At 40.6% G+C, this 13,251-nt stretch overlaps 1 protein-coding gene across 4 annotated transcripts in view; it reads left to right on the top strand.

Annotated features, from left to right (window-relative positions):
- Positions 1-13,251, top strand: part of htr4 (5-hydroxytryptamine receptor 4) — a 141,204-nt gene that overhangs the window by 75,144 nt on the left and 52,809 nt on the right. For all 4 annotated transcript variants that reach the window (XM_020594034.1, XM_020594035.1, XM_020594037.1 and 1 more), the window contains one exon: positions 9,035-9,188. In XM_020594034.1, the coding sequence (XP_020449690.1) occupies positions 9,035-9,188 (154 nt within the window). The remainder of the gene's footprint in view (positions 1-9,034; positions 9,189-13,251) is intronic.

Raw genomic sequence — 13,251 nt, forward strand, 5'->3', positions numbered from 1 at the left:
GAAGTGGTGAGTGTGTGGCTCAGCAGATTAGGGAACTAGCAGTTAATTATTCTGTCAGATGTTTGGTTGGTCTTTGGCAAGGCTTCATAATACCTACAGCAGTAATGAAAACACAAAGAAGGTTATTGTATGAGCTGCAGGACTTGTAGGTTCCATGATCTTTATCGTGGAGACAACAATGGCTATCATCGCTTATGTATGGGGAGAGAAAATACTGTTTGCTGTCCCATGGTACTGAAGTCCACCTGTTTGTAAACTCAGGCCAGATTTGTAATGCACCGGGATTTGGTCACTTTTGGCCCAGAATAGTCCGAGTGCTGCTGGTTTAATTTGGCTGTCAAAGTGTGCAGGCCAGCGTCGGTTTACTTTTGGTCCCCTGACACAGCCCTGACGCTTGGCTGACGACCTGGCAGCATGAAAATGGTGCTATTTGCCAACATTATGGAAATGTGATGAATTGGTTTCATCGTTGTTTGGTTGACAGCACCTGCATGCATAACAGCAACATTGTAAGGGTTTTGTGTTTGGACCCAAAGCACCAGCCAGGAAGTGAATCTCAGTTTACTGGAGACTTTAACTAGAACTTCTTTGGGTACATGGTTTGATCCAGGCATTAACAAAATGTCCTTTCCAATAGAGAGTACAACTGAACAACTGAAATAAAAATAACAGGCGTTCTAATTGTTTGATTTAATTAAAGGGATTAAATAAAAAAAAGGCTGATTTTTACCATAGTTACCACTACAGACAGCGTTTTACTAGATGTGAATCAATAAAACGTGTAAATAAAATTGCAGTCAGGTAGTTTGATAGCTGCTTTTACACTATAATAACATCATTATTGAATAAATGAGCAGTATCCGTATCACTGACTCATTGTTTTACTTTCAGTTGTTGAGTTGTAGCTTGGAAACCATCATGCTGTAATTACAGGCTGTCAGGACATTTGAGAATCTCCTCATCTCTGTGGTTGTAGTAAAAGCGACAGCGAAAGTTTGTTCTTATGTAAAACTGGAAGACAAGACAAGAATTAATGAAACTGTCACTCATCTGCAGCAAAACGTAAGCGAGAGTCTGGAGCCCCGTACGGTCCAAAGCCCAGATTAGCTGTCTCTCTGCTCTATCCAGCAAACACCAACGTACACTCACACACCACAGATCAACAGAAACAGAAGATCAAAACAAGTGTTGGCAGATTTAACAATGGATTTGATGCTAATCTGCCTCATTATCATAACTTGGAAGCGTAACTCAACTACCAAAGACAAATAAATGCTATCACAGTTACACACAAACAAAGAATTGTGGATATACAGAAAAGAGGCCTGAGGCCATTTGCTGAGCTCTGTACACTCAATATTAAATCACCTTCTTGCACTTACTTAGTTGCAGCCCATTAATCATAGAACATGTCATATCTCTATCTCATAACTAATCATTCTGAAAACCAAAACCTGCTGTTTTACACATTTTAATGTCTTAGTATTCTTTGTATTTGCAGACTGATATTTCCATTAATTACCATATTGTATATTGTTCAGACTCTTGAACCTTAGTTGTTCATCACACTAAAAGTCAAGTCTCCTTTTGGACAAACTTAATTACACTGTAATAAAAGGATAATATTATGCAGGCTATTTAAAACAGCCTTCCAAATGCATGCAGTTACTGTAAATAACATTACAATGTAAGCATTTACTAACCCCACAAAAGCTTTATTTTCACTGCTACACACCTGGTATGTGACAGTTAACACCGTGTATAACTTTAGAAAACGAGCCTGTTTAGAGGAATACTATAACGTCACATTGTTAGCACATAGTTAACTGTTGTATTTGTCTTTTTTTCTGAGAACGAGTCCATCAGGCTCCACATCGCAGCCTCTATGTAGCTGTATTGGCAAAACCCAGGACAAAAAAAGTTCACAAAGGCCTTTCTTCTTTAACAACTAAGGGTTACTTTGGTCACCATTTGAATCTGGATGTGGGAGAATAATAGAGAACACATAACTACAGCTGTATAAAACTGCAAAAATAACATTTTGAAAAGTGAGAGGAACACACCCCCCTCAAACCCCTAATGGGAATTTTGCCATTGCTTCGTTTATGCAACTACAGCAACTTCCAAGATTCTGCTAATTGATTTTAAATTGATTTTCATGCTACGTAGAAATCAGTGTAATGGAAGTAAACCAGTGGGTGGCTGTAAAAAAAATGCATGTGTTTGTAAAAAGTACAAAATGTGTAGTTTGTTGTGAAGGAGAAACAAAACCCATTGGTTTAGCTGAGACCCTCAAGGCCAAACCTCCCCTGTTCAGCCATACTGTACCAAAGTAATAAGAGCTGTCTTGTTCATGGGCATTACAAGGAGCCGAGCACCAAGAAAAGGAAGAGGGGAGATAAAGGAAAGAAGTGGCTGCTGAAAAGCAAAGTGCAACATGAGGCAGACTAAAAAGAGCAACGTAAGAGAAAGAGGGATGGCAAACTATGGAAAACCAACAGAGGAATGAGAGAAATGCACAAGGACGAAGGGAGATTAAAGGTTGGATAAAGGAATGAAAAGCTGAAACGGATCTTACAGGGTTTTATTCTAGACACAAATACGCTGTTGTAGTGTTTGGTTGAACAAAAAACACATAAGTAGACTTGTGACCGAGTCACTCCTTCCCCTTTACTCTCATTACTGGGTCACAGACTTGTTTACAATGTTGATGCTTTTTATCACTTCTTGTTTTTGTTTGTTTGTTTAGTTTAGCTTTTTGTGATGAACCACTGTATTGTTACGATCTGCATATTGTTTTGTCCTGAACCACCTTGAAAAGATCTTTTCAGGAAGAGCAATGTGCAGCTACTGGCAGCCGTGAAGTCAGAGAATCAGCTGTAGAGATGATTAAAGTAGCACAGAGCTCGGTCAGTCTTTCTTGGTCAATCTCAGGTTCTATAGCTGAGAAGGAGTGATTGGAAGCAGAATGATAAGTTAAGGTTTCTGGCGCAGTATAAACAGCCTGTCACTTGGCTGCTCACCTCGGTGGGGCAGGCAGGGCCGGAGTTCACAGCCCTGACCTCCAGACAGTTTTTGGCATTGCTGTTTTGGCTGCTGATGGGCTCAGGTTCAACAGGGTAGGAACTAATCCCTGCTGCTGTTTAGGGTCTGAAGGGAAACAACTGTATAACACATAACTTAAAGAGGGATTTTATGGAGAACAAGTATTGTCTTGCATGGATTTCAAAGTTACAGCACACAAGTAACTTTAGTGATGCTGAAACACGAAGGTGTTACTACTTTACCAAATGTTTTGGCTTATACCTGTTCAGGGTCTAAACTGGGTTATTATCCAGTTAGGATATAGACCAATTTTATTGTCTTTGAATATGGTTTCTCTAGGAAGGGGTTACAGTATCATACACACCTGTGGGATCAGTGAACAGCTCCTGACACCTCCTCCCCTCACAGCTCTGGGACACTGCAACTGGGCTGAGGACCAATAAACCACCGGGCAGCAAAGGAGGAAAATAACAGCCTGCAAACGAGAACAACACGTTTCCCTAGTATATAGTGAATCTCTGAAAAGAAGCATCTGTGGGCCACATCACAGGACGAGAAAGAGCATAAACATAGAACGAAGCAATGAGAGACTTTTGAACAGAAATTCATTTAGAGGAAAAAAACTCCAGTGACAAACATTTGTAATCCATTTCTACCTGGATATAAATACTGTTGTTTCAAATGTCACCATTCGATGTGTAGGAACCATTTCCTGACCCTATGTTCTGTCAAGCTGTTGACAGACTGTTGCAGAAACACAAGAAGACAAAGACATCAGTGAATAAAAACAATCTGTAGGACAGCTTGTAGTGAAACACTCAGGGCTGGCCATTGTTTGTGGTGGTGGCAGTCGTCTTTTCCTTCAGAGCAGCAAAGAGAGTATTTTTCATCTTGTTCGGTCGGACAGAAACAGACTCACTAAAACACATGGCTTTATTTAATTATCATTTTTCCATTTTAATCTATTTGTTGTTTCTTATTAGTGCCATGGCTTTGTGGGTGCATCTTGGCGTGATGGTAAGATGTTTCTGAATATTTCACTGAGCACAAATCAGTGACATGGCAGAGCAAACTAAAGATTAAACTATAGAGGAGCTGTGGTTTGAGCCACCAATTTTATAATTAATGACTAATGATGGGTCAGAGCACTACAATGTAAATAGAAAAGATACAGTATCTAAGAGCAGAGGCATGTCATCATCCACCACTCTTGTATTTTAAAAGTTAAGCTTTGGCTCCTGGCCCAACATTTCATCAAAAATCCCAGGAAAAAACAAGTTTTGGGAATTTCATTATAAATACAAATGAGGGAATTTTCACCTCTAAAGTACAACATTAATGTGGATGTGCTGCATTATTACCTACTCTTGTTACCCCTGTTTCGTTGAGAGGCCCTGTCTCAAAATGTAGTTTCTAAGAAAGGAGCAAGTAGGTTAAATACTTCAGCTCATGGCAGGAGCTGTTTTATAGCTTTAAATCATATCACACCCCTGAGTTTGCCTGGTTGTCTTGAAACTGACAATGTTAGAATATCTCCTGAGATGTGTGCACTGAGTGGAGGCTTACAACATATATATATTAGGAGTGCATGATGATGTATGTTTGTTATTACAAGTTTGATTATTGCTGTGACATTACTGTTTGGTAAAGAACAGTGATAAAACAAAGGTTGAGTGCTGCAAACAGGGAAAAGAAGGGAGAAAGAGGAGCTGAGATTCAACAGAGAATGAACTAAATCTATGAAAAGGACTCTCTGATGCGTCATTCAATCTAAATTGCACTGCAGAAACCTACAGAGACTGAACAAGGTGGGCTGATCACCTGTGAAGACACAGGGAAAGGACAAACTGAGGTGTGAGCTCTTTGTAAAAGCAAGTGGCTCTTAGAAAAACCTTCAGAGCTCTGACGCTATAAGAGCCACACAGAGGTCTGGCTTTAATACTGTGTCTAACCTGTATTCATTCTGTATAAAAGGCTCCTTATCTTGTGTGACACCAAGCCAGCAGATTGTCCTCTAATGTCACCAGAAATGTCAAAGTCTGTCAATATTGATCAATTTCCTGAGGAAGAAATGAAGCAGGTGCTGATAAAGTATTTTACATAGGTCAATAAAGATCACATTTTGACACGGTTCCTTGAGGATAAGGCCTTGATTCTTAATTCTTGACACGGAGTCTGAGAGTGCGCTTTCTTTCTGGGTTTCCAGGTACTGTAATTAATTGCATTTAGTTGAAACCAGCTGACTGAAACGAATCAGCCTGTTCATCTGAGCCATGGGTGCCATGGGTGATGAAAGTGGTGCAAGCTGAATTTCTTAATTAATTTTTGCTTAAATTTTCTCAAAATTGTTAAACTCAGCTCTTCAGAGCCCCCCACCCCCGTTGTACCAGTGTCAGGTTCATGAGTCAACAATAAAAAAAGTTCTTACTTTACAAATAACTTGGTGATGCAATCCAGAACTTTTCTCTTGAAGGAGGCTGAACTGAAACATTGGTTTTTAAAACGTTATTAAAAAGACTGTAACTTCATTATGAGTGCACCTCCTGTCTTAAGACTGGTGCACGTTCTTGGCAGCAGAATAACACTACAGCAAAACCCAGTGTGATTTTTTTTTTTTTTATGGCTAAATGCAAATTGTAAGGCTCGCAGATATAATACCAGAAGATAAGTAATGATCGTAACTCAAAGTCCACTTGCTAGATTTTTCTGGAGCTTTCAAACTGGTTCAGTGATCATTAAGTGAATGCATCATATTGGTGTTGACTGTTGGGTTAATGGACTCTATCCACATAGAAATACTGTATGTAAGCCCTGCGCACAATGGTGAGACAAAACAAAGGTCAAATTAGTACAATGTTTTCTTTAATTTCAGAACTTTAATTATTAGTCGCATTGCAGATGAGAAATGTATCATTTCCAGTCAATACATTCTACAGGATTGATGTATAACTGCTCAATATTTTAAATGATTTCAGAATAATATTGATTACTGAAGGCGCGGTGCCTGGGTTTTACATTGGCAGCCCTCTGCCACGAGCCCTTTCTCATGTTTGAGGAGAAAATCATGTCCCACTGCCACGTGTGAGCACAGAGAGTCACAGCATATATTACTTTGGGTTTGTCTGTTCTCACAAACAAGCTCTCATATAAATAATCAGAAATAAGCAGAGAGAAATGTTGTGCAGGTCAATAAGAAATAGTGACCACGGTCAGCGTACACTGCATCTGCTTCTAATCCTCCCCGGGTGTGTGGGCGTTTGAATGTGTGTGTGTGTGTGCTTGTGCATCTATGGATACTATTGGTTCTTTTTATGGTTTTAAGGGTCTGGGAGTTTTCACACATACTGTGCTTTTGTGCGTGTGTGTGTGTGTGTGTGTGTGTTTAGCCACTGATACAATATAAAAAGTCATACTTGTGTTGGAGATGCTGGGGGGTTGTGTCACTCACACCTCTACATCCACACTTAAAGAATCAATCTGCAACCTTTCAGCACAACTATTTTGGGAATTCAAATAGAAAAGGGTCTCTTGACCTTTTTTAATGTCACAGCACATGCAGACGGCACACAGTATACACTACTGCAAATCACTGATGGCTGTGAAATGCCATGCACCGCAAGTCGGTAATGAGGTAGGATCACAGCAGAGGAGGCAGCGAAATATCCACAGTGACTGACGATGGGATAAACTGGAGTAGGATTAATGCTGTGCAGCACGGCACGGTGTTCAGTCAACCCTCTGAGGATAAGCAAAGGTTATAAAAATGTGTAAATGCGGTTGCTGTGGAGAGGACGAGTTTGGGAATGAGACTTTTAGGCACAGGGGGGCTGCAACTACATCATTATTAGGGATGGGGTTCAATAGGACTTTATCCAATCTGAATCCAGGTCCCAGTGGATTATCGACTCCAAATCCTTTCAAATCCCTCAATATATTTGTTTAAGTAGCTTATTAGTTTTAAACAATGTTATTTTTTTCTGGCAGTGCAGCAACAAAAACTAATTTAATCTGTTTTGTGTAAAAATAAATGACTGCTTTTAAGAATCTAGTTTATTCTAACCATGTTAATAATTCACCATGTACAGCGAAGCATGACCTGAATGCAAACACATATGATGGCACATCAGTAAGAAAGACACACACGGGCAAGCACACCCAAAATCACAGTGGCAGATAAATCACTGAGTTGGCCACAGACACACCAGGCTCGAGAGTAATGGAGGTCTGAGCGGCATAGTTGGTTGACTTCATCTGTTTCCTATCACACTGGAACAGGTCTGAGCTCTGGTGTGTCCACACACACACACACAGAGGCTGGTCACAGTGTGAATGTGTGTGTTAGTGAATGAGTTACAATTTAAATGGAATGGTTAGAGGCAGTGTGCGAGACACTGGGGGGCTCAGACCCCCTGACTGACAGGTCGGACCCCATGAAAATCTCAAAATGAAATTTCACAGGGGTCTCGGAATTATTTTCTATTTATCTACACAATACAATTTATTTGCATGTAACTTTGTAAATGTTTGTTTATACAATACAATAAAAATACATTGTCATCACTGTGTTTATGGTATTGTACCAAAGCGAACCTCTACCTGTAACAGATTACGGTCCACTGGAGGCTGTTAAGGGAAACAGGCATCGCCCGCTTTATCCACACCTACAGCTTTTGTCAGGATCAAACTGTAAAATACAAAAATTAGACACAACATAGGCTATATCCCCCCGTGGTAGTAACAAAGGTCTTTAATAAACTTGGCCATGTGAGGAAACTGTAACTGAGTAGTGAGTGACAGCCGTGCACAGTGTCAATGTCTGACTGATCTGCAGGACATCTGGCACTTCTGCAGGGTATTTGTCATTTACCATGGCTCCAGTTGCTTCTATCTGTTACAGTATTTTGTGTGCACACAGGTAAAAGGCACCGAGAAGCATAGAAAAGGATCATCTGCTTCCACTTGTTTCAAGATAAACCTACAAGAGCACTGGATATGAGCAACATTTAATTAGTATCACTTGTTTGAAAAAGAAGATTATGTGGAAGTCCGAACAGTGTTTTGGCATCAAAGACGGAAATATTCTTATAAAAAACAGAAACAACAAAAACATAAAAGGGAGAGAGGGCAGAGGAGACGGTGAGATGAGAAGTGACAATTTTAGAAGAAACAGATTGTTAATTTCAATGTTTTTAAAAGGAATACTTACCAAAACCCACATACATGGCCAAAATATTACACCTACATGTGGCTGTATCATTTCAAAATCATGCACATTAATCTGTTTCTGCAACAGCCTGCACATTTATGGGTCTAGGCTCAGTTTGCTCTTGTTTGATGCCTAGTTCACACTTAGATGTTGGATGAATATCAGAGGAAAGGTTACCACCCAGCGCATCACATGACAGAGTCTATCTGTAGAGAGAGACGATGAGAGGATGACCAGGGGACAAGCTGTGGAGAAAGCAAAGGAGGCATTTGATTTGTGAAAATGCTCTAATGGCTAATTACTGGTGGTGATGCACTAGCAGCGAAAACAATGGAAATGAGCAAGTATTTTAACAGCATCCCTTTGTGCTGCCGCTACTCGTTTTTGGCTTGTTGCAGTTCTCAGTGATGTAGGTACTTTGTTTACTGCTGGTCTGTGATTTTAAAACTGATAATAAAATGAACCCTATGAAATAAGAATGCCCCTTTTTTTAAACCATAACACATTTCTTTTCTCTATAAAATGTGTTTTCCTTTATGTCCAATTTTCCATCACAGCAGTTAATTCGGTTGGCTGGTTAATTCACACTCACTCGTATTTTACGTGTTTCTTCTTTTTGTACACAGGTAGCGTGTTACACGTTAACCAGAGCCAATGTGAGCTTGAAACCATTCTAATTTAATGAGAAGAACTTTTTTTAATGGACGAGGTGTTGTGACTGCCTCTGGAGCACTGCTAACATGGCTGATGTCATTAAATTGCGTTTATCCCATCTCTCTGCAGGTACTATGCTATCTGCTGCCAGCCTCTGGTCTACCGGAACAAGATGACGCCAATGCGAGTGGCTCTGATGATCAGCGGCTGCTGGGTCATTCCAACCTTTATCTCTTTCCTGCCCATTATGCAGGGCTGGAACAGCATCGGCATCAGCGACCTGGTGAGCACTCCTGTGTGTGTGTGGGTGTGTGTGTGTGTGTGTTCACCAGGGGAAGAGTTCGTAAAGAAGCCTGGGTTGGCTTAATATGGAGATGGAGCAAAATCATTTTACATTTTCCACTGGATTGCAAGTTCATGTTGGTAACAGCTTTTAAATGAAAATGCTGGAGTTGCCTGAAGGGAAGAAAAAGAAAAGCACAACAATGAGAAAAAGTCAGAAAGCTGAACAAAACATGCTTTACATAAACAGTTAGTGTCCACATGCACTGAAAGACAAACTGTAGTCCAGGGGGGCATCGTTTATGAGAAGGAAGAAATGCTCTGTTGCTATGGGAACAACATCAACATGTCAGACACAGAGACGGGGGGACCAGGCCGCTGACACCACAGACGTGGAGTCCAGCTGTTTTTTTTACTTCACTCAAAAAATGTAAAGTTGCACAATGGGGTTTGTTTAATGTCAAATAAGATGCAAGCTTAGAACAGAGAAACAGGCAGAGGACGACAGTCTGGTGGTGAAACTGAGACAAAGAAAAAAGAAAAGGACACAAGCTGTTTGGGGTCAGGATGAATCTGAGGGAGAAATGAACCGAATGAATGTATATGAAATAAAGGAGCTCAAAGGGTCATTCTTGACCGTGGAGCTTCATGCGGGGTCCATAGCTCTGTGTTTCTGTGGGCGTCCTCAGTGGACAGAGATGCTACATTGCAGCTCAGTCCAAAGAAATGCAGATAGAAGCTTTTCTGACCTCTCTCTCATTAAATTCAACTCAACTCAACTCAACTTTATTTATATAGTGCTTTACCACAGCGCAGCTGACCAAAGCACTTAACATATCGTACAAATATAAAAAAAACAACACATAAAAAGCTATAAACAGTAATATAAACACTAACACTACAGACAGAGTCTCATTCCTGGTCAAACGCCAATGAATACAAGTATGTCTTCAAATAAGACTTAAAAGTAGACAGTGAGGGGGCCTGCCTAACATAAAGCGGCAACGCACTCCATAGGTTTGGACCCACCACAGCAAAGGCTCTATCCCCCCCTAGTTTTCCGCCTGGCCCTCGGTGCCTCCAGAAGAAGCTGATCTAAGGCACCGCGACGGGTTATACGGTCATAAAAGTTCCACCAGATAAGATGGTGCCAGCCCATTTAAGGATTTATAAACAAATAAAAGAATCTTAAAACGAACCCTAAAACGCACCGGAAGCCAGTGAAGAGATGCCAGTACTGGCGTTATGTGGTCACTCTTACGCCCCCCAACCAATAACTGTGCGGCAGCATTCTCGCCCCTCTGGAGGCGGGCAAGCCCCGATTGACCAACTCCAGCGTACAGTGCATTACAGTAATCCAAGCGTGATGTAACAAACGCCAGGATCACTGGAATGGAACCCACACAGGCACAAGGAGAACATGCAAACTCCGCAGAGAATGTTCTTATTTCCAGATATTCGTTATGCTTAATTTTACAATCCAATTTTAAACCTAATATAAGCTGTTTTATAACAAAATTACTTTTTGGCTTATTACTTGGCTTTGTTCAATAACTTCCTCATCTCCTGACCAAGAATTAGTCTGTGACATAACTGCTCATAAAATGGCAAAATGTTTTTACATGTCAGTTTTTATATGGATAAACAAACATAATATGTATATTAATCAGAGGTGATGGTAGAAGATATGGAATTTTTTTGGATAGACCTGGTTTCTACTTGTCTCCAGGCTTTGTGCTGAGGTAAGTTAGCCATCTGCTCCCTGTGGCTTCATATTTTCCATACAAATTGAATTGTATCAATCTTCTTACCTGCTACCAAGAAAGAGGGTAAGCATATTTCTCATAATGTCAAAGAATTTCTTCAAAACACTTTTATAAATACGCCTGTGCTGTTATTGTATGTGGGGAGTAAAATGAGCTACCTTGAAATTGATAGAAACTTGTCAGAAGCATGAAATCTTTTAGAAACTATTATCTAAGTAGTATTTTTTGTTTTGTTGCAATCTAGCCACAGGGGTTGCAAGCCAGTGACTTCTTAGAAATAGGCCTAAAATTACTCAATATGGATTGATCCAAACGTGGTTTTTTGAGTAGAGGTTGCAAAACTGCATGCTTAAAATAACCAGGCACAACACCAGAAGACAAACTACTATTAATAATTTCCAAGACCGTGCCTCCAATAATTGTGAAGACTTCCTTAAATAAAGCCGGAGAAACAACGTCTCGAGGGGAGCCAGAAGCCTTGGCCTGGGCAACCACTCCCTCCAAAAAAGTCAGAGTTACCGGCTCAAAAATGTTGGGCCTATTCCCCTCTAAGATCCAAATGAATCAGCCCAAGCAGGAAAAGTCACTCTCTAGTTGAGTTGTGTGTAACTTATGTCAACAGTGAAGCCATTACTTCTGATATTATTAAAGATGTAAATTTCTTTCAAGGACCCACAAGCCATAAAAGTTGGGAACTAAAGAATTACAGTATAAGTAACTACTGCTTCACCACATTATTTTGAGTAAACAGACCTTATATTAGATGGCATAGAATCACAGAGGCAGAATGTTAAGGTCCAGAAGTGTTTAGCTTTAAAGATCCTGAGGCAATCTCTGCCATCTTTCACCTCTAATCTCAGACTGTGTACTGGTCATTTAGGTGTCACATTTAAATCCAGCCTGGATTATTCAGCTCATATTAACAACCTTGAACAACCATGCTTTTTAAGAAATATTTCTAAAGTCAGGCAGATTTATTCTCAAATGTGCTGATAAATGAATCGATGCATTGGTGTCTGGACTGTGATTCATTGGCTCAGAAATGCTGCAGTCCTCCTCCTAACAAAGACACACTCTCCTTCGCTGGGCTCTTCCTGGTAGCGCTCACTGGAGTTTACAGGTCAGAGTACAGTAAATAGTTGGTGTTACCTGCTTGTGCTCATATATTTAATTGAATTCTCTTAAAATGGAGAAGGACCCAGCATTTTCTGTATTGTCTCTAAATGCTGCGATAATGTGGCTCTCATTATTACAGTATCTAATACAGTTCTTTTTCTTAACTGAGGTGGAGAATGGGGTCACACTCAACCACAGCACAGTTTGAAGACCATTTGTTCAAATCTGTAAATAAAAAGTTTGAGGAAATCTGAAAAGACTGCGACTGTTCTGAATGAACATGAATGAAAGTGAAGCATAAAGATGACGAGAGTGACAGTTGTGTGGATGAACACAGGTGACAATGTGAGTGTATGTGCGGAGAGAGAGAGAGAGAGACCCCCGTCATTAACAACCTCTGAACTCCAGTGACAGTTTCTACCAACAGGTGGACCGGCCGGCTCCACTTTGATGACACTCCTAATGACGTGCACAGCTCCGCCTTCCTCTCGTTCACAACACACATACACACACAGACATTTACAACGGCAGCAGTCCGAGGTCAACGCTGTGTAGCAGTGGTGGCGGCGTCTCTCTGTGGGTCCAATTAGAACTGGTCAATATGCAAAGTATCCAAACAGTTCTGGCAACAAGCGCAGCTCAGGTGACACTGCACTTATACAGAGTAGTAGTTGATAAGATTGTACAAGTCAGATGTCACATAACTGACCAGTAAGACATCATACCCAGTCTTTAGACCAGCAATCAAGTCGGTCAAATGGTTTAAAAAGGTTTTTACCGTTTTCATTGTAGTCAGACAATACAAACTCCAGATGTGTTTACAACAACAATATGACTTCCTGTAGTTTTGGCTCTGTGAAAAGTCCAGATGGGACTGTTTTATTTCGAACAGGTTCAGGGCTCATCTGGGTGGCAGTTTTTGCTGGTATGTGATTTATTGCATAATATTTTGTCATTTGATTATTTTTTACAAAGCAGTTTGTGCTACTTTAGTGCAGGATCTTTTGTTAACCAAACTCTTTTCCAAATCTTTTCCAAGAGTAGCTGTGCTGGAGATCAACTTCTTCCATCCATCCATCTATTATCTGTACTGCTTACTCCTGAACAGGGTCATGGGGGGCTGGAGCCAATCCCAGCTGACATTGGACGAGAGGCGGGGGCCACCCTCGACAGGGCGCCAGT

The sequence above is a fragment of the Monopterus albus genome, unplaced genomic scaffold, assembly GCF_001952655.1.
Source record: "Monopterus albus unplaced genomic scaffold, M_albus_1.0 scaffold21.1, whole genome shotgun sequence".
In the NCBI taxonomy this organism is placed as follows: Eukaryota; Metazoa; Chordata; class Actinopteri; order Synbranchiformes; family Synbranchidae; genus Monopterus; species Monopterus albus.